This window comes from Chinchilla lanigera, unplaced genomic scaffold (assembly GCF_000276665.1).
Source record: "Chinchilla lanigera isolate Chin_1 unplaced genomic scaffold, ChiLan1.0 scaffold00056, whole genome shotgun sequence".
Classification (NCBI taxonomy): domain Eukaryota; kingdom Metazoa; phylum Chordata; class Mammalia; order Rodentia; family Chinchillidae; genus Chinchilla; species Chinchilla lanigera.
The window spans coordinates 13,752,926-13,775,591 of NW_004955457.1; the positions used below are offsets into that span (position 1 = coordinate 13,752,926).

A 22,666-nucleotide genomic window follows, 5' to 3' on the forward strand; every position below is an offset into this window, starting at 1 on the left:
AAGGATATGTGTGCCTGTGAACTTACGACATTCTTTTTTTCTTCTTGGGTCATGAAAACTTCCTATGACTTGCAGAAAAATACATGGAAAAATCTAACATCTTTAGGAAGATCCAAGAAAGGGGGAAAGTAAAACCTTTAAGAAAGTTTTTGGCTTCCATTAAAACATTCTTAACCCATGCCCCGCTGCTTGCTGCTAAAATGAGAAACTGCTGCCGTCATACCCTTGCCGTGAAGTCTACAGCGGCTCCGCGGTTGAGGAGAAGAGTAGCCACATTGACGTTCCCATAGTGTGCAGCTATGTGCAGAGGGGTGAAGCCGCTCTACAGGAGCAAGGAAATGACAGTTAATGAGTGTCGCCTCTCTGCAGCCACTGCATCCATGTGGAAAATCACATGGTCACTGTCTACCTGATACAACAGCAACACAATTCTGATAATAAGTACTTTAATAAGACTCTTTGCATCTTAGTGTTATAAGAAGGTAAATAGTTAAACAAAGAGGTTAAAAAAATTACACATATATTGGCAACATTATTTTTCATTACCATAACTCTTCATCTATTTGGGACTTATTTGTGCAAAAATCATGTTTCTTGAGTTGGTTTAGCATATCGGAGAAAAAGAAAATATAACTAAAGAACACAAAGCTTCAGCCATACTATTAACATAATTATGAACAGAAATATTTTTCCAGAGAAAGATTCAAAACCAGTATTTATAGTCTTCTTTAAAAAAAAAAACAAAACAACAGAGTACTGGTTGATATTTTAATCTTTGGTACTGAAAACACTGTGAAAAATTCACAGAGGACGCAAAGTTAATTTCACATCCTACACTGCCATGATGTTCCTATTCACTTCCACAGCTGGTTACTCAGACTGTTTTATAATGAAAAAACAATTTGAAAACAAAAATTAATGTATTTGGTGTCAATATGAATATGAAATTAAAAAGATCAGCTTAATCTAATTTTGAATGATAAAGTTTTTTCAATGAAATTAAAGGTGATTAAATCAAGCAGCTTAAATCAAATATATGGGCTTAAAGAACTGTTTACCCTTAAAATTTAAAAGTCTGAAAATCTTTAATGAAGAAAAATATTCTTCATTTATTTTCTCTTAAAACTAAAGAAATTTTTGTTATTTTTGCAATAGCTGTGCCATGTCCATTAACCCTTATCTTATTAAAGTGTGCAAAGATGTGATAATTTTCCTCTATAATTTACACTGTTTAATAAGAGTATGGGAAAGGTAGAGGGTCTTGATTGTCTACCAAGCCCTGCAGTTTTCAAGTTATTTTCTATTCTATTTTATAAGAGATGAGCTTCAATGTGTAGCATGTTGTTTTAAAGAAATATTTTCTGAACTATTATCATCGTTCTTCTGTTAGCTTGATATATAGCTAAATAAGCACTCAGAGAACATAGGTAATGGAAATTTTTCTTTGCTATTAGCAATACTGGTTGTAAATAATTTCTGATTGCAGAAAAGCAAGACACAAATTAAAAAAGGTAACCATCAACCAAATCCCACAACTGTGGTCAAGATATTTTTAATTTGCATCTAGAAGATGGCAAATATGTTAAAATAGAGACACACATCAGTCTACACTCTGCCATTATTTTACAAAATGTCAAATGTGTATATTTTAGGATACAGTTGACTGAAGCATTTCATTTTTCTCTTATTATTTCCTGTCATCCAGATATATCCTGAATGTGTATCTATTATACCAGCTACAACTTAATTTTAGAAAAGAAAACATTTCGATTGCTGGTGAGTAATTTCTAAATTATTCAAGTACAGTGATGCTATTTTTCTCATTTTCAAAAATAAACTGATTATGTGACATGTCCTTATTAACCGTCTATGGTCATGCCTCGGTCTGTGAAACATGGGTCATCACTTGGCTGGTATAAGTCTTCTCAGAGGATGCTTCCACTTTCTTATTTGCAAAATAAACTAATTTATTATTTGACCCATGATCACGCCTGAGGCCATGACTCTTAGGTTAACAGTAGGCTGCCCAAACGCTTTCTGAGGACTCTTCTCTGATTAATAATGAGGCTGGAGGCATAGTGTACCCTTCCCAGGATTACAGATGAAGGCTTTCCAAGGATACTCCATTGTCTTTAGACAAATATTTGTAACTCCATCTGAATTCATCCAAATTGTAGCCTTCAATCACAAACCTTACAGCCAATATTGCTTTCAAAGAATGTACCGTAAACAATAACCATGGGGCATCCCCAAAACTAAAGGTATTGAAACCAGTAATGAAGATCAATTTATATGGTCCCAGTGTTCCTTCGACAACTTCACCAAATTGTTAAGTTGCAACTTTCTAGGTTCCATGTGTAGATATGAAATTAGTGATACAGATAATTCTAATATATTGCCATCTCGGTAGATGAACAATAATTACAGAAATACATCATTCTCAATGAGTACTAAGTGTGAATGCTCAAAGTGCCACAGCCTCCACAAGTCCACATGGCAGTAATCAAATAAGAAACCTCTCATCATGTCCAGAGTGGTGATGAACACCTGTAATCTCAGCACTCTGGAAGGCTGAGGCAGGAGAACAGCAAGTTCCAGCCCAGCCCAAGCAACTTAGTGATTTACAGTGACCCTATTTCCAAATAAATAAAATAAAATAAAATAAAATAAAATGTCTGGGATAGAGCTTAGTGTAAAGGTCATTGGTTCAATTCACAGTACTGCAAAGAAAAAAAAAAAAAAAAGAATTCCTTCACGGAAGCAAAAATCAATCTATGGTGACGGTCACTTTCCTTGGCACATAGATTAGTTTTCATAGAATACTTTCAATAATGTTTGTGTCAGTGGTTTAATGCAGCAGTGGCCAAGGAGAGATCACACATCCAAACGTCTGTGCATGCAATCATCCTGAGAGGCTGCTTAACCTAATGTTCTCCCTGATGGGTGTGACCTCGTTCAGTATGAGAGGAATTAGTTAATGGCAAGTATTTCAAGACTTATGAGAGAAACCAACTGCTGTGTGCACGATATTCTCAGTGTTATCATTGATCACACACATACAGGAAGAAAAATTGAGCAATTACATTAGATAAAAAGATAAAACACAATAACAGAAACCTCTCTGATTTTCATTTCTGTAATCTCTTTATTTAATTTTTTTTGTTAATTTTTTTGCTTTTTGAGACAAGGTCTGGCCTTGAACTCACTATGTACCCCAGGTTGGCCTTGAACTCGTGGTGATCCTCCTGCCTCTGCCTCCTTAATGCTGGGATTACTGGTGTGCTCCACCATGCCTGGCCATTTCCCTAAACTCTAACCTGAAAATTCTTATTAGGAAAACAAGACCATATGCATGATTTGCAAAAATTGAAAATAAAAGTCACTCATTAAAATATATATTAAGGAAGTGTTTTATTCCATGCTCTATTCTTACAAACTAAAAAGTTTCAGTGATTTAATAATACTTCAAATATAGATTGCATTAAATATATATGAATTACCTGTTTTCTTTAATTATGGGAAATGTTTTCAAGTAATTCCCCATTAATGAAACTTTTAATCATTAGTATGAATTAGTGCACATTTACTCTAACTGAGCAAAAACTAAAATAAATAAGAGCAAGGTAAATATTTGTATAGCCACAGTACTGTACCTCGGTCGTCCTATTCACCATCATCTGAAGCAGTTGTGTGGGAAGAAGAGGGGAGATATTACACAGTGAAAAGGAAGGAAGCAATCAATCTACTCACTGTCATTGGGCGCCCTATTCCAACATGCCAAACGCAGTCGGCTGAGAAAGGAATCCTAAAGCACGACACTGTGCAATTCTGTCTTTTAATCCTTTTACTATTATACATGAATACAAACAATAAAGAGGCAAATCGTTCAGCAGCTGAGCCTCACCCATTAAAGAAATCATCCTGTATTTAACTCTTTTGTTACTGTACCCAATGGACAGTCCCCTTCTTTCTGAAATACCTCTGCAAGCAGTGGATCTCTTTCTGTGACCGGAAGTGATTTTGCATTATCACCATGGCCTACTTCTTGATCATCCCCGGGTGGAACCCGGCAGCCGGGAGCTCCTCCCCCAAATGCATTCAGCTCTTACCTTGGATTGGACATCCGCGTTGTGATCGTTCTGAAGCAGGAGTGCGGCAGATTTGGTGTCATCTTTCCGAGCTGCAATGTGCAGAGCTGGCAGCCTCACTTTGCCTTTGGTGTCATTCTCCAGGAGAATGGCCACTGCCTGGTTGTGCCCTTGCTGGAGCGCCACGGCGAGCGGCGTGAAGCCATCCTGGTGGGCAGAAGAGAGAAGCCACTTCCGTTCACTCGGGGATGCTTGGAATTCAGCTCCAAGTAATGCAGCCTCTACATTTTTTACTTGCAGCTATTTCTTATTTTATGTTTGCAATACATAATAATTGCAACCGTGGCAAATTAGTACATGTACAGATTGCATCTTCATCACTTTGCTTCCTCTTTCCCCCTCCCATGTTCACCTCTTGCCTCTTTCTCAGATCCCCTTCACATCTCCGCAAGGTTGACCTCCCTGTTTCCTATCACCTGTCGCTTTGCTCTTTAAAGTATACACATACTGTGGTTTATCAGATAAGTGGAATCACGCCGTATTTAACTTTAAAGTAATGATCAAGACTGACAAGCAAGAGTGACAAATGTGACTGTGAGGACTAGAGCAATTCTAATCAGCCCTTTGTCAGTCTATAGACTAGTGTAATCAGGTTAATACCCCAATATATTCTATACATTTAAAATTCCTATCCTGTGTATTCTATACCTCCTTGTAACAAAACATATTACATATAGGATGAGATCATTCCAAAACAGGAGTGTAACAAACTGTATGTTTATAAGTGGAAAATAAAAATGAGAACAAACCCTAAGTGATGCCTGTTTATGTAAAGGAAAAAAGTACAAGGGTAGAAAGAATGGAAGCCACATCAGTTGGGAATCAAAAATATGGTGACCAACACAGAAAAGTAAAATATGTGATCAACTACACAAGTTGCTCAATGTTTCTGTGTTGGTTAGGAAAAAAAGATAAATCACTACAAGTGCAAAGAGATGTTACCAGTCTGGTTTTGGGCGTTTGGAACATAATATAGCCTAAAACTTCGCCAAATTAGGCAAATAATTAATTTTTATACCTAGTTGAATTTATATTATTAAGATCATTTAGATACAAAATTTCATAAGATTTATATTAAAAATCAACCTTTCAATTCCAAAAGGGAGAGCTAAATAAATGATACTGTAGAACAATTAATATAAAGGTAGAAGAATTTCTGGGGTAAATAAATAAGTATACTAAAAAACTTGAAAAGCCATGCCATGTTTGCCCTTTAGAAACATGTTTTGAGTTTCTAGAAAGGTGGAAAGTAAAGAGAAAAAATATATATGTTCAAGGCTCTATTTGTGTAAAAATCTCCTTAACCTCCAAAACTTTGAAAACAAATCTTACAAGTTTCTATTCCTATAGAGACGAGATGACAGCTATCAGCTATGCCTCTAAAGTTAGCACTCTAGAGACAGGTAATTTTCTACAGCATACCTCTTCAATGTATTTTCAATAATAATACTTAAAATGGTAACTAAAGATTTTGGAGGGCAAACAGTTTTGCTCAAGTGTATTTTATCATACATGCAGGACCAACCACAATGAGAATTTAATTTTTACTTTTTGATAATATTTGAATTTTAAGCACATCATATTATTTAACAGAATGGAAGGGTAAAGCACTTTGTGTATTCAGAAGAAAAATGGAAGCTTACATTTAGAATCTTGCCTGCTATAAACTAAATCCTCTGTGAATGAGGGAAGCACTCATTATCATATATACATTTAATTCTATCCCTGAAACACTACAGTAATTTATATTAGAAGTGTGAACTTTATCTTTTTTCTTACAGAAGTGTTTGCTCACAGGATAGGACCTCATTAAAAAGATTTTAGCCCTCAATTTTGGTAACATTCAGGAAGAAAGAAGAAAGTAGAGATCCATAAAAATAGTACCAGAGGGACAGAAAGCCCCCTTCAGAAAATTTAACTGAGGTCTCCACTAGGCATATTTCATTTAAGTCTGTATTTTATGGAGAAGACGAAATATTTGGAATGAGTTCCTCAAGTCCTTTAACTAAGCCTAGGAAAAGGAAATCCACGTTAAAGGTTAGTACATAATTATCGGATTTTTAAGATGCCTATGATGTCTTGACTAGTAAGTAATTTTTTTCACATTAGAACTGTTTAGACATACAGCATATAATATTGCAATCAATCACATACCTTTATAATAAAGATGTGTGTGCATTTTATAGCATGATACACTTAAAAAGAAATGTGCAAAGGTTTGCCAATATGTGTGGATCTTGATAACAATTAGGATCTATGGTGTGGCTTTAATTAATTAAGTTTATATACATCCAATCATGAAAAATCAATTTTATTTACTTAAGTAATTATGTAAATGAAACAAGGTATACACATGTGGAAACTTGAATTCAAAACTTCAGATAATTTATCTGCAAAAATGGAATTTCGGTGTGCAAATCAAAGAAGGTTTTAAGTTTCTGCACAACTCAGTGTAACATGTCCTCTACCTGTGCCATGTAAATGAAAGGCTATTTGGGAAACCAAATCAAAATGCTACAAAGGTCTAGACCAAAGGAGTCATGAATCAGCTGAGAATGTCAGGGAGCTGAGTTTACCCAAACCACACACTGGAGACATTAAGTCTACTCGCTGAAGAAAGAACTCAGGTATAAAGGCCTCACTTAGTAAATGATTCCACTTTCAAGGAAAGAGAATATAATAGGATTTTCTTGTTCTGGTGCATGTCTAGGAGATACAGTCTCTTTGTTGTGTAAGCACCACCTGAAATATTTACATGCTACTCAGGGACAGAATTAGCGCCTCCAGAAAGTAAAAAGGCTCCAAATCATAAAAATCACCTTGCACATGTGTGGAAAGAGTGTAAAATCTGTGTATACTGATCGGGAAGATGAAATCATTTCATAACAGGCAATTGTGTTTCACAGGTACAGCAGGAAATGTGGTCTCATTAGTTTTTTCTTTGACTAATGAGAATTAGCTGTCAGAAAGTTATTGCTATTAGTTCAACAAAAAAGTTTCTCCCAAAAAGAAAATTCTGGAAACAGATGAATAGATTTTAAAGATCCCTCCCCGCCATGCAGTGTAGAAGCACGTTCATATTTATCTTGTTAACACTATCATTGTCTGGGAAGAAAGCCACACTCAACATTAAACACCAAGATGTTTTTCGGTTACAAGCATCTATCGGCCATGTTTCACTCCTGCCCCAGAGTTCTGAAACTTTATCAATGGGGGCACAGAACATGGAGCAGAATAAAGCAATACCTGCATGCTCTGTTGCCAGAGATGAGAAAGGGCACACTTCTACAGAGCTCCCTCCCTCTCTGCTCTCTTCCTGTTTACCTATTCCCAGCCTTCAAGTGGACTCAAAAGCACTTTCTTCAATCCCAGTGACTTCTGGAATATCACTTAGAAACCACTGCCCCAGACAGTCTTTGGATGTGCTCTTAAAACTACTTAAGCAAAAATGAGATAGAAAATACAAAGTAAGTTCTGCTTCTGAGGTGGACATGTGTAGGAAAGGAAAGTGACATTCTAAGAGTCCCTGCCATCTCCATCCCTTTATGTCTGGGGGTGCTGAAGACTACAAAATGGGACCAATGTACATTGTTTTATTCAGTTGTCATAATCATAGTCAATACACTGTGTTGTAATTTGTGCTTTAAAGTGAATGAATTCTTGGGGGCCTGTTCCTTAGGGCATCATGTCAATACAAATACGTATGCATTATTTCTGATGGCTAGAAATTATTCCTTCAAGGAATTTTATTGGATTGTAACAAGGTAAAATATTGATGAAAAGAGACTGGTAGGAATTACTGCAGTCTAATTTGAAGATGGCATAAAAACACCAAGAGTTATAGAGCACACTAGATTGACAGAAGCATGCTTTCATGTAAGAATAAATGGTGAGAAATCTAAAATGAAGGCATAACCCTGGAAGTGCATGCACAAACCTGGGTTATGCATTTATGGAAACTATTGTGACATAAACATTCCTAGCATATTTTAGACCCAATAATGGCAACTGATATAAAGAACATAGGCATTAAGATCAAATTAGCCAAGACCAGGGCGGACAGCCTTACCTCGGTAGCAGTGCTCTGATTAGCACCATTCTCCAACAAATATTTTACAACATCGATGTGGTTCTCCTGGGCTGCCATGTATAAAGGAGTGAAGCCATTCTGAAGAGAAACAATAAAAAAGATGACATTGCCATCATTTGTAAACTTTAAACTAGGGAAGAATAATGAACAACAAAAGAGAACACTGTGAAGTAAACCTTTGAAATGGTGAAGCTGTATAACATACTCCCATGTACATGTACAGCGGGCCAATTCCTACACACAACTCTTAAAGGAATGAGGACAAAGGATAGCAAAGGAATATTTCCTTCATATGGTGTTTTTACTTCAGTACCAGAGTCACATTCCCCATCACTTAATACTGTCAAAATAAGATATGTAGTATTTTAATATCTATATAGTATACAGTCATAGCTATATATAGCACCTACATAAAATGATATGTACATAATAACTTCTGTACTTATAAATGCATAAACTACTTAAACAAACTCAATTGTCTCAATATACACAACTTCTTAGAGCACTGTTCATGGTATAAATTACTACCCATACCAAAAGAGACTAGAGAGATTGCAAATTGGATTGAAAATGAAAATATCTATATTTCAGTGTTCTGATTGTAGTATTGTGGTTTGTTCTGGACATTTTTATATCATTTTTTAAAGCCAAGTGAAATCTGATCATTCATTCTCACATTCACTCGATTATTCACTAAGATCCAGGCACCTACATTTGTGGTCTCACCAGAATACAGTGATAACACAGATACACATATTCTCATGGAGCACATGCTACAGCAATCCTTACAAATATATAAACTCCATTAAAAAATACCACAAAAATGTAGCTTTAAAAATAATGTGTAATAATTCACTTCTCTCAAAATCATGTCAGTCTTAAATATAGATAATTTCCTTAAACTTCCCATTAAATAATAAGAAAAACTAAAAACCTAGTCATACGTTCAGAGATTTTTAAAAACTTAAAAGAAGAGAAAAATCATTTTTGAAATACTTCATTCATTGAAATAAATATCATAATGAGTATGTATGGAAACATTATACAGAATGGCAAAGATCCAGCAAGATATAAATAAGCTATAAGTAGATTAAGGAAAATAATTTAAAATTTGATTATAAAAAAACCTGCATCTTCAAATACTGGAAGAAAATTTAAAACTCGAAAGGAAATGTTATTTTAAGAAGAGTAAGTTAAGAATCTTGTAGCATTCAGGAGTCACTTGCTAGCTGGATAGCGTATTTTTAAAAAACACAGCAAGCAGGTGAAATCTTGTGTATTTCAGGAACACTGAAGAGGTGGCGGAAGGAAGGAATTAGAGATTCAAAAGAAGGGAAAGCCAAGGGAAGGTGGTAAAAAACAATGAGTGGGTGTGGAATGGGGATCTTTCATGACAAGTAAAAAGGCAGGGATGCAATAAAAGAAAAAAAAAAACTTTTCATAGAGTACCATAGCTTGCTAACCTATGGCCTCCTGTAAACAGATAGATCAGAAGGAGAGGAGATAGACAATGGCTGCCAGATCAGCTGGGGAAAGATTTCAGTCCTTAAGGCTCTGCCTATGAATGTCTGGGTCCTGGACCTTGAGCTACGGAAGGATATTCTCTGATTGAGCGGGGCAGAGAATTCTGTGGGTGAAGAAGATATGCCTACCACGACCCCACAGCTCCCTAACTTCCGGACCACACCCCAGGCATCTAGCTGTCCAGAATTCCTGTTCTCATGCGTGGTCCCAGTGCTTGCTTAAACTTCTTCCTATCAACTTCCCAAGTGTCCTTTGGTCAGGTGAATAATGGCTCTCACACTTATCTATGTCTTCAACTCTGGAACCTATAAATCCTACCATGTATGACAAAACGAACTTTGTAGATGTGATGAAGTTAAAGATCCTGAGACAGGAGATTATCCTGGAATATACAAGGTGTCTCGATCTCAAAAGTGATCACAAGAGTATCTAGAAGACAAGGTCAGGGAGGACAGGAGATGTCTAACAAGTCTTTCAAAGGACTTGTTAGACAATTGATGAACTTGAAAGTTTAACCCTTATTTAAAGGTAAAAAAGGAAGTAAAAGAAGAATAAAAAGAAGTGCTCAAGAAAAAAAAGTGAAGCTACGCCTTGTACACAGGAAGAGCCACTCAGGAACAAGACGGCAGTGGCAGTGAAGTCAATGCCACTATCTTTTACATCTTCTCTTTACATCACATGCAGGATGTCCCATGCAGGGTGTCGAGGCTGCTCTGCACATGCACCCTGGCCATGCTTTGAGCGTTCTCTTGATTGATCTGTTACACTGCTGTCCAGCCACTTTGCCACACTCTAATCTCCTGCTTCACTACCTCACCTTTGGCCTTAAAGATGGAGGAAGAGGCCATGATCTGAGAAAAGGCCATACTAGAAGCTCTTCCAGCAAGATAATGAGTCCTTACCTGAGCCCCCAGAAGAGAAAAGTAGTGGCAAGAACTTCATTTTAACACTAAAACAAATTTCCAAAACTATGAGAGAATAAATCTGTGTTGTTTTAAGCCACCAAATTTGTGGTCTTTGTTACAGCAGCAGCAGGAATCAAACACACAGGCCCTGAGTAGTTTCCCAGGGAGGATGGAAGCGGAGGTGAAATGGAGGTGAAGATAGCTTGAACAGGTCGGGGCCACATGTCCCCATCACCACATCTGATGCCCGTGAGGTGCGGTGGAGCCAAGGATAGGAAGAAAAGACGGGCTGGCCATGGGCCAGGGTCACCTGGAGGAGCTCTTCCCTCACCACTGGCCTGGGTGGAGCTGCAGGGACCCAGATGTCCAAATGTGGACCTGTCATGTTATTACAAAATGAATTCATCAATGTAGGACACACTTGTTTAGCAGTTTGTCAGCTAGATCTGTAACTTCTAGTTTTAAGAATAGTTTTGCTCTGTTATTCTGGGACTCGAAAGTGTTTGAGGTGGATTAAAGTGGTAGAGGGAAGGAAGACAAAGTGGTGGAGAAAAACATCAAGGCTATAAAACATATTTTTTCCTCATACAGATGAGGAAAGGGCAGCAAGAGGCAGATGTTCATGATCTTGGCTACAGTGTATCTTAAACACCATTCATGTGCCCTGTCACATAACCTCCTGTGCCAGCACTCCCAGCAGAGGATGGAGGAAATGGAAGGAACAATAAGAAGAGAAATGACTGAGCCTGTGGTGGGGAAGCACCCTGAATGCACCCCCAAATTAAAGTAACTGCATGCCCAGTTGCCTAGGGCAGCCCACGTTTACACAGCATCCCAGGGTGATAATTCGTAGCCTCTGGGCTTCGAGGATGCATGACCTAGTCCTCCCCCTAATGCTTAGAACAGGGTGGTCACATTGGTATCATTAGCCCCACTCAAATGAGGCAGCCGAGGCTCTGATACTTAGGGGGTTTGACCCAAGCCCTGCAGTGAATAAGTGAACTGGGGGTGACAGCCTGGGAGCCATGGGGTTTTCATCAGGACTTGCCATGAGCACATCTGCACTTTAGAGAGACTGCTTTGCCAAGGCTGCACAGGCTGAAGTGGAAAGTACCAGACTACAGCCTAGAAGAGTGGAGAGAAGGCTTTTATAATAATCTGACGGGAAATGAGAATGGAAGTATGACTAGGGGGCTGGGGATACAGCTCAGTGGCACAGCGCCTGCTTGGCAAATGCAAGGGCCGGTGTGCAATTTCCAGTACAAAGAAAAGAAAAGAAATATGATGAGGATTTTGGTATTTTAAAATGTAATTTAGTATGCATGTACTTATATTATAATCCATGATTAGAAAGAAGTGTTTTCAGTCTGTATCATCTATTAGTCACTGATAACAGCTCACAGACTTACTAGTTATAACTTTTTTTCAAACTCAGAATCATGCTGTATTTAAAGAACTCAAACATTTCAAATGTTACAAGACTTTCCCACTTACATTAGCAATACAGCTAGGAGCTAGTAATCAGGTTTTAGCTGTTGATGATAACTTCTTTTGGTGATTGGATTGTTTTAGCAAGTTAAATGCACATGAACTAATATTTATATATCTAGCAATTGTAAATGTATTGAAACTTGAAAGATTTTTACAGCAGACAGTTTACAGATATTTGCATGTCATTTCAAAGAAATTATACAAACACAAACAATGTAAGCATGTAAAGTGATGAATGGCTCAATAGGAATATTTAGGAGAAAGACCAAAGCTCTCTAATAACTATCATTATTATCCATTTTTAATAATGCTAACTGTTCAGTCTAAATTTTGCCAGTGCATATAAATTCTTGCTTTATACAAATGGAGACTCATTGTTAGATGACATGAATGATTGATTATATAAAATTACAGTAGTATCTCAATCCACAAACTCAATTCTCTTCACAATTCTGTTTGCAAACTGAACTAGAGAAGAACTGAATCAAATTTCCCCATAAGGTCAACAATGAAACTTAACATTCAATTTGATTCGGTTCCCATCCACCTTGGTTTGTGACCAGAATCACGGAAAGAATCAATTTCATGAACCGAGTCTTAACATAGACTCAGTATTATCATTTAATTTGAAGAGCACTAAGACTGTTCTAAAAATTTTCACCTACTCATTAAAGAAAGAACAAATATGGATGTAATGTTGTTCTTGCCCTGAAGAACAGGGGATTCACAGACTAGAGCCACATAGAATTGACTATAGCTCAGGGCACACCATAACTGCCAATAGCAAAGCAGAACTACAGGGAGGAAGCGCACCCTCGCCCAGGTGCACAGACTGGAGAAGTCGGGGTCTCAATAAAACCAGGATGTCAGAGGTAGAGAAAATGAAATGTGCCTCGTTATACTTTTATTTTGTTCCATTTCATTTTTCCCTCAGTAGGTGTTTTTCAGGGAAGTAACAGTATCTTTACTGCAGACCCAACTTCCACGTGGGGAGCTCTATTCTCTAAGCCCAGTGATGAGACTACTGAATAAAAATCAGTGATAGGAATTACCAAAAATGAGTAAAAGCTTATTCAAGAATACATTTGAAAACCATTCTTAGAGGCCTTAAAATTAAAAAAAGATCTCGTAGCCAGATGGACACATAGAAAACTGCAACATATCCTAACATTATCAACCAGCTAAAGCTAACCTTAGATACTTTTGCAGAACAAATACAAGCTGAATCACATTCTTGAAACATATTACCCTGAAATCAGAGTAGAAAGTAATTATGAAAACTTTACATGCTTTATAAATTAATATCACTATAAACTACTCATTATTATTTTATTTTCTCTTATTTTTAGTCCTGTATTGCTAGGCTCAGCAAGCATACTTCAACGACTGAAAGGAATTTCCCTGTTTTCCTATATGAAAATTCAGTGCCAACTGAAAAGGAAGTTGAGGAATTGTTAAGCAAAGGTGCAATATCCAAGTGGACTAGTCACGTACAGAAGTAGAGGAGAAATCCAGGGATGAGTGGGTGCACCAGAGGCAGCTGTGCGTGGAAAGTCTTCTCCGATCCTTCTTATCTTTCAGGGCTCAACACAGGGGTCACTCTGTTGAGTGGCTTTATTCCTTGCATATAAAAATGCTTTGCACATAATAGATGCTTAATAAATTTTAAAAAACAGATAAATGAATAAGGTGGACTAGAACCTAAGTTCCTTTTATGGCTACAGTGGTTTCAACATATGACTGCACTTGCTTTCACACATTCCTCCTCAAAAAGCACAGTCTAATTCCCTGCCTTTTAAGGCAGGGCATCTTGGTAGTTTGCTTCTAAGACGCTGATGTGGCCCGATGGACAGTACGTGATTTCTAAGGGTAAGAGACTTAAAAGCATCACCCCTCAGCCTTGTTTTTTCTTTTGAATCAATCTTCTCTGGAAGCTGCTGTAACACAATGACCCTAAGAAACCTCTGCAGAGATGCACAGGAGAAGGAGCCCAGACCCCAATGAACAACTAGCGCTGCCTTGCTCACCATGTGCAAAAACCACCGGGAGTAAATCTAGAGGGTTTGCTGCCTCCAGAAAAACCTCCAGGTGACTTTAGCTCTGGCCAACATCTTCACTACAACTTTACGAGTGACTATGAACCATAATGACACATCTAATGTATCAGTGAATTCTTAGTTGACAGAATCTGATGATAATAAATGTTTACTGTTGCTTTAAACCACTAAGTTTGGGGAATTCATTATGTAGCAACAACTAACACAATATTCTGTAAGGTCCTGTATGATGAGGGCCTTGTAGAGCTGCCAACTCCATCTCTAATTGCTCTTACCCTCTGCTGCTTCTTTATTTATAGGAAACTTGTAGGTAGTTAAGTTCAAAGTTTCATAGTCTTAAGTCTTAAATGCTACGTAACCTGGAAACCCTAAAAATAAAACATTAAACATGACTGCTGTGCTTGAAGTTGAGTGAGTTGATTGTTCAGCAGTCTCTTCCCCTACCCCAAAGTACCAGGACAATGTTTGGTGGACCATGTAGTATACAAAGGAGGCGTTTCAGGGTTCTTTCCTATAGAATGCTGAGTTGTAAGAGGTAACACTATGACAAAGCAACTGTCGCCATGTGTCACCTGTCTCCACAGTGCTTTACAATCAGAAAAGATCAGGTTTCTGCCTAGATAAGAAAGAATGGAAGGAGTAGGGGCTTCTGTGTATTTGCCTATATGAACCAATAAATAGTCTAGACAGTTTATAAAACTACAGCTTTAAGTGTTAAAACACCCTTTCTCCCAAGTGTTCTTGGCCAGATTTCTAAGACACTTATGTATACTCTCCATACCTACTGGAAAACACACAAACTATATGACCATCTCCAGCAATGGAAAATGGGAACGGACAGAGGTAGCTTGGGACTTAAAATGAGTAAAAGTCAGCTTCTAAGCTGAGGAAGTCTCCTCTCTTGCATGCAATTCAGCATCAAGATTTAGATTTTTATTCCCTTGGAGAAGAATTCCTTATTGAGTTGACTATGGGCTTCCTGGAGTCCCAGCCCTGGCTGGCAATTACTACTCTAGGTACCATGGGGATACTACTCAGCAACTTTTTCCTCTGAATTAGCATTATGAGAGATAAGGTTGGGAAGCCTCCCAAAATTATCACCAGGCCAGGATGATTCAAATTACTTCCCTAAATATATCATGAATGCACAGCTGCAAGGGATGGAAAAAAACCATGAGTCCGAATTACTAAGTTAGGACTACTTATAGCACTCTGGGGTGCACTTAGAGAAAAGCAGCAAAAAAGTCACTTGGTAATTAATGGAGGTGAACTGTTCTTCTCATGTAGGTCTAGGGAGATCAGCAAATGATTTAAGCCAATCGTCACATTACATTCTCTTGGACACGAGGACAGGGCCAAGTGTGCATGAGGAATTAAGCTGCTCCAATTAATTAAATTCAGGGTTCCCTTTTGGAAAGCTCGGACAGATGTGTTTTCTTCCTTGGACTGGGAACAAGAGAAAGTGCGGCTCCAAGCTTTGGTCCACAGTGAAAGCCAGACCAGGATAAAACTAGTGCTGCATGCAGAAAGCATAGCAAAGTGAAAGAGTCTGAGTCCTGGTTATGAATGAGCCCCTGGGAGGGAAGTGTATTCTCATACTCACCCTATTTGAATTTTCTGTTTATGAAAGCCAAGAAGTATCTTTTTATTCACCCAAGTATGCAGGGAGCTTTTTCTTATTTGCACTTGAATCTATCCTAGTTGATACAACATCTAAATCAAAATATAGTTTATACTACTACCTCCAGCTTACAATAAAACACTTTCTTAAAAGTCTAAAGAATATCACAAAAGGGATCACAGAAATGACATGAAGAGCATAATTTATTATTATTATCATCATCATCATTATTACCATTATCATTACCATTATTATCTTTGTTAGCATATATTATTTAGTGATCCTGAGATAAATCTGCAGAAAAAATCTAAAACAGATTTTCAAGAATGAGGTTAAAACTACAAAAAAATATAGATCTTTTCAGTAAGGAAGTACACTTGCTCTTGCAAGTTAAGAAATTTTTAAATACTTTTTTGTGTGGAAGTGAAAATTATTAATTCACTGGTAGTTTTTCTTCCATTGTTATTTTTTCAGATACAATGCTAACTTTTATTTCTGTTTTCAATAGAAATGTCAAGTTTATCTTGGAATTAACATTTCTCATATCACATAAAACATTGTAATAACATACACAAATGGCCTTTAAAATTTGTATGTACTATATTATCTACATGTAAATTTTTAATGATAAAAACTAAAAGTGTGTATATGTTATACCCTGATATATTGTTATAAAAATAATGAAAATGTTTGAATATTAGAGAGGAAACTTTACTACAAAGTTAACAAATATTTAGGTACTGAAATGGGCTATAAATTAATTTTATGATATAGCTTGTAGAAATTGCTGAGCAAAGCTCAGATCTTCAGTAAGTAGTACGATTTACTTAGCACGTAGCAAGTACTTTAAAAATGTATGTTATTGAGCAGTTTCATAAGTGACCCAGAAACTCAGAAGCAAGACAAAATATATTACCACCAAAAGCAAAAATATTGACTGCTCTGTCCAGTTCTGTGACACTGAGGAAATTAAGTCAATAATCCTTGTGGAGTGTTTTTATTTTCCCCTAGCAGAGCAAAATCCATAAATGTGAAATAATTTTCCTGAATTAAGTCACAGATCTAATTTAATTGGTTATTATTTTATTATCTTGAAGTTGATTAAATACAATATGGATCAAAGAGTTCTGATTCCCAGATTAAAACATGCAGAAGAAACTTTTATTTCTCTTATATATTATACTAAAAGATATTTTAATGAATGATTACCAAATAGGCTTCTTATTTCTACCCAACTGTCTTTGAGAAAATGAAATGCTGCTCCAAGTGTCACAAAACACATCTAAAAGCAAAATCCTGTGGAATTCACCTAAAAAGCCACATTTCTACTGTCGTGAACCACACCTACTGCCCTTGGCTTTCTTAATAAACACAGACGGTAATCGTATAGAGCTTTTCATTGCCTGAGACATACATCCAGAGACTCCAAGTGAAATGAAAGTATTACTTCTTTCAGCAACATCTATCACTTTTGTCATTTAATGATTACTGTTCAGTTGACAGAGTACTTTTCATATCAAATTAAAATTTAAGATATAGATTCTGACAGCATGTAGACACACAAACTCACTGACATATATCATGGAGATGCAAAAAATTTTTTAAATTTCCAAAATAAAAGTTTCACTTTCTTTGATTCCATAACATTTGTTTCCACATTTCTGTTTCCCATTCTTAATTCCATAACATTTAGCTCCGTAATATTTCACAATTAAATTTTCTCAGTTGCCCAAATGTAGGCGGAAATTATAGTGCGATTACTAGCCTATATCTGATATGGTATTGGTACCATTTCAAATCATTTTATATGTATTATACCTATTGAGGCTATGTTAGAACAAGACCTCAGGATAGAAATAGGTTCAGTAGTGTTTGGGTGGCACTGGAGTTTAAGGACAACAAAAGCCTTAATATGAAACCGGTCCATTTCTAAGTGTGGGTGTTACCTGTGAAAGCTTACCCTTATCCAAGCTCTTTTAAAAGGGCAGTGCTGAGGTCAAGAAGGGAAATAAACACCACAAAGTGCTCAGTATTTAACAGCTGCTTAACACACTCCAGTTCACAACTTGCCAAAGATGCAACCTCCAAGAATGAATATTTCAAAGTAATAATCCAAAACCTTGTGTAGCCAGCACACGGATCTCTGCAGTCACACACACAGGCACAGTGTCCTTTTGAGTATTTAAATATACAACATCAAATATATTCACACCCACAAAAGACTGAAGACTGTGTAACATCTTTTATGTATGCCTGTGGTATTTATGCACACACACAAGTATGCCAAGCTGTCAAAGTCGTCAGAATGAGGCAAACGAGTCATAGATCTCCAGTGGGGTTCAGCAGAACACACAACGAACAACTGCACTGTGCAATCATGAAAAGAAAGGAAGTGTGATCAGTGAGGCAGGTGAGTTCTCACTTCTGAGAAAGGGGTCCTGCCGTGTGTAGTGTTGAAAACACAGAGAACACCCAGAAGTAGTCTCACTGTGCCTGAGGCCGTTCCTGGGAAGGCCGCTTTCAAGCACACAGGTGTCAAGAGAAGAATCCCCATGTGACAGAGCGGAAGGAGAGCTCCGTTCCAGGGAGATGAGCTCTGAGCCGCGCGGGAGGCGGCAAGGCTGCTTCATGCTGCTCCTGAGAACTGAAGGGTGGGACAGGCCCTCACCGACACGTGTGTCGTGCTCCAACCGAGAGATAACTACAGCAGCCTTTTCCTTTAAGTGTGTTTGATCAAATTAAAAAATATTCAAGAACTCAAATTTGTAGCAAGTTCAGAGGCAATTTTAAAGCTGAATTGCTGGACATTCTCAATACTTGAATACTGTACATGTACACAGTGGAAAGATAGCATTGTATTTTATAAGTGGAAAACACTATGTCTTAAATAAAACTATTAAAAGTTAAACCATATAAAAAAGCAAGTTCCATGGTCCATGAGTGTAATCCCAGAACTTGGGAAGCTGAAGCAGGCGGATCACTGCAAGTTTGAGGCCAGCCTTGGTTAAATAGTGAAATAAAGGCCAACCTGAACTACATAGTGAGATCCTGCCTCAAAAAAACAAAAAATCTGTATTCATAGAGTTCTTGAAGCCAAAGTATAACATCTACAATTTAGACCCCCAAAAATTTAAGGAAAGATTTAACCTCAAAATATCTTATGTAAAAGGACATAAATATACTTTATCCACTTACCATGGTTCTGTTGAAAGTCAGATTTTTAATGAAGAAATATGATGATTGTCCTGCCTAAATGTATTGGCTACAAAATGTACTAACTTCTCCAGAAAAGCTGACTAGGATGATCAATGAGGTGTGTTATCTAGAACATAACTGTCCTATGTAATAATGTCACAGTCTCTGATGGTAATTATTATTATTACAGCTCAAAGTGATGATGTCAGAGCAGGCCACAATATTCATAAGGCATTGCCATTGATTAACATGGTCAATGACAAGTGAATATTGACTACTTCTTCTAAGTCCAGAATCTGTGTGTTCAGATGAAAGAAATTTAAAGAAAAAAACTTAGAATATGATATATCAGGCAATAGGCTCCCCTGACATTATACACTGAATTATGCCTGGGCTCTGAGGAAACTTTTGTTTTCTGAGATCACTGATGACATTCTGAAGTTTGGCCCCTAACAGATCTTAACTGCAACATCAGAAGGTGACAATGAACTGCTAAATAGTTTATGGGGATTTACACTGTTTTACTAATTTTCTCAGGAATCTAAAGGATTATAACAAATTTTAGTAATGAGACAGTTTTACCAGAAGTTGCTGACTCCTTATGTAAGATAAGGTGTTGGGGTTGAGACTTAAAATATTATCAAGAAAAGATCAAGCAAGTAGCCTTAACAGTTGAAAGGAAAAAAAACCAAGGACTTGTCTATGTGAGAGCTTTCATTTTCAGCCTGCAAATGTGCATTACATTTACGAAGAAATAAAGAACACTTTTGTTCCTTTTCAAATCATATGTAAATAAATGTGGTAAGTAAATAATGGCCTTAACATATAAGTTGTGATAAAACAGTAGAAATAGAAAAATTATTAGATTAAAAATAACACATTAAAAAGTGGTGACTCTTAGATTGGTTGTTTTAATTACCAAAAATTAATAAGGCTGGGACTGCCTGTGGCAGCCCCAGTATATAGGATTGCTTGGTGTCCGGTATGCATTCAGCGAATACTTTCATTTTCATTTTCTTCTCTGCTTGTATACCAAGTGCTCTTTCTAACCATCCTACTTCATGCCTTGTGTTCCAAAACTATGTTATGCCAAGGAAAAGTTATATGTTGTTGAAAATGAAAAATAAAACTTTAGTACAATTTTTTCTCTACCTCACCCCTAAGTAATAATGGTCTCTCAATACCAAGGGACAATTAGCCAAAATAACATACAAGATTGTCCTCAGCTTCAAACCATGAATTACCTCTTCTTCAATAGTTTAAATAGATACAAGTAGGTCTAATAATTAGAAGAGTAGCTCCCATTTATATTGTGATCATTACATGTACTTTTCTAAGCACTTCAGATCTATTACCTCATTTAAATTTTTTATCAACTCTGTGTACTAAATATTACTATCCTACTAAATACTACAGATAAATGGAGTTATTGAGAGGTTAAGTAACAAGCTCAAGGTCACACAAGTGGTGACAGAGTATGGTTCTTAACAACTGGACCCCTAAAGTCTTGCATGAAGGCCACCTTGTTGCATGGAGTATTCCTAGGTTAATTAAACATTACTGCATTGTCTTTTCTCTCTTACTTACAAGTGGAGTGGAATTTGTCTGTTTCTGTGTTCACCTCCACTTCGTAATGTCCTTATTTTGCCCTGCGCTGAACAGATACACTTTTCTTGTTTTGTGTTTCAGTGCCAAGCAAAGCTTTTATTATATCGCCTATGTTTCCCGCTACTTCCTCAGTTTGGTATGTCATTTCGTTTGCAGAGTTACGATGTAAAAGATTGTACCACGTTGTGTTCAGACAGCGCCCGAGAGTCTCCCGTTCACTCCGATGGCTCCCAAATGTGAGACTTATACTTCGTTTTAGTATTAACAGTTTAGGGAATAATTCATTCCTGCCCTTATACTGAAGAAAATCTTAGCCAAGTACCACGAGAGGACAGCTCTGCGATGTGTGGTATAGAGCGGTGCAGGAAGTGGGCTCTTCATAAATTAAAAACATGAAAATATTTTAATAACTTCTAGAGTGTTGGGATTGTGTATATACAGAATCCTATCTTTTATGTATAATAATATTTTTGTCTTTTCCTCCCCCATTCACATTTCTATTTCTCTTTATATTGCACTGACTGGGACTTGAGTGCGGTGCTACACAGTGTCACAAGAATTCTCTCCTTAATACTGGTTATGACGATAATATTGATGTTTGCAGTAGATTTTGGAATATTTCCTGGGTTAGTAGCATACCTTATGTAGGTAATTTTAAATATATTATTAAAATTTAAATAATCTACTAAATATGTAATTTAATATAATAAATTCTGGATAGAATTTGACATTATAATGGAGAGCTACTGTAACCCATGAAAGTGTTGTAGGCAGCTGAGGTATACAGAAATATTATAGGCAATCAGACAGGGCCAGGCCCTGGAAGGAGCCAGTATGGAAGACAAGATACCTTACAACTGCAGGAGAGACAGGCACTTGCACTGTGGGCCAGACCTCAAGATAAAAGATAAAACAAATGCACCCACATATCTCCCTAGGGATGGACATCAAGAATTGATATTCTAAACAGATATCAATCACCCTGAAAAAACCAGGAAGAGTCCCTAACCCAACCCCCTACAGGAAAGGCCCCTGTTCTGTATTTAAACACACTTGCTACGTAACTCACTCACCCATTTGATCCCAATTTAATCACTTTCACCTTAACAATTATGTCTGTAATCTTATTGGCTGACCATAGTTTTGTCCCACCTCATGCCCACCTAGCGAGTTTCCGTGTTTCTCACCTTGGACCCACCTCACCTCATGATTTCGCTCTATAAAAATCCCTAGCCAGGCATGATGGCACACGCGTGTAATACCAGCACTTGGGAGGCTGAGGCAGGAGGATTGTTGGGAGTTTGAGACCAACCTGAGCTACAAAATGAGCTCAAGGCCACCCTGAACTGCATAGCAAGACCCTGCCTCAAAAAGACTCCCCCCCACCCCCCAAAAAAGTTATGAAAATCCCTAGAAAAGGCAGGTTCCTTGGCAGCCCACTCAGGTCTCCTTCTAGCCCTCTCTTGGACAGAAACTTTCTTTCCCCCATAAATATATTCTGCTCTTAACCTCCATTGTTCCTAAAATTCGTTCTTCAATTTTAGAGAACACAAACTTGTCCCAGATATCTTTCAGGTTGGGAATTTCTTTCCCTTATATCAAAAGGACTACCAATTAATTCTTCTCAAGACTTAGTTTTGAGGTACTTTTCCATATACGAAGCATCTGCCCAAACAGTGGTGTCACAAAGAACTTTAAAGAAAACTAACTTGTATAGATTGAGTACACAGGGCATTTTGAAAATAGCAATTTTAATTTGTTTCTCTACACCTTCAAATTTGAATTTAGTGTCACTGATACCTTGTCCTACCTAAAATATACTAGTAATATATTACTGAAACTCTGTTTAGAATTTTCCCGTTTAGAATTATCCCCTGAGAGTGATTTTCAAAAACGATGTTTGGTTAAACAATTTTTGTAAGTTAGATTTCTCTTTTCAGCACCAAGATAAAAATCTTCGTCTATCCATTAGATGAAGATGTAAATATCTCTAAGAGATGGATATCTATACTTTTGTTGTGCCGGCT

General features: G+C 37.1%; 1 protein-coding gene across 3 annotated transcripts in view; it reads right to left on the reverse strand.

Annotated features, from left to right (window-relative positions):
* Ank2 (ankyrin 2, neuronal) overlaps positions 1-22,666 on the reverse strand; it is a 313,838-nt gene that overhangs the window by 128,336 nt on the left and 162,836 nt on the right. For all 3 annotated transcript variants that reach the window (XM_005397083.2, XM_005397085.2, XM_013520726.1), the window contains exons 5-8: positions 8,218-8,316; positions 4,110-4,295; positions 3,654-3,677; positions 224-322 (exon numbers count right to left, since the gene is read on the reverse strand). In XM_005397083.2, the coding sequence (XP_005397140.1) occupies positions 224-322; positions 3,654-3,677; positions 4,110-4,295; positions 8,218-8,316 (408 nt within the window). The remainder of the gene's footprint in view (positions 1-223; positions 323-3,653; positions 3,678-4,109; positions 4,296-8,217; positions 8,317-22,666) is intronic.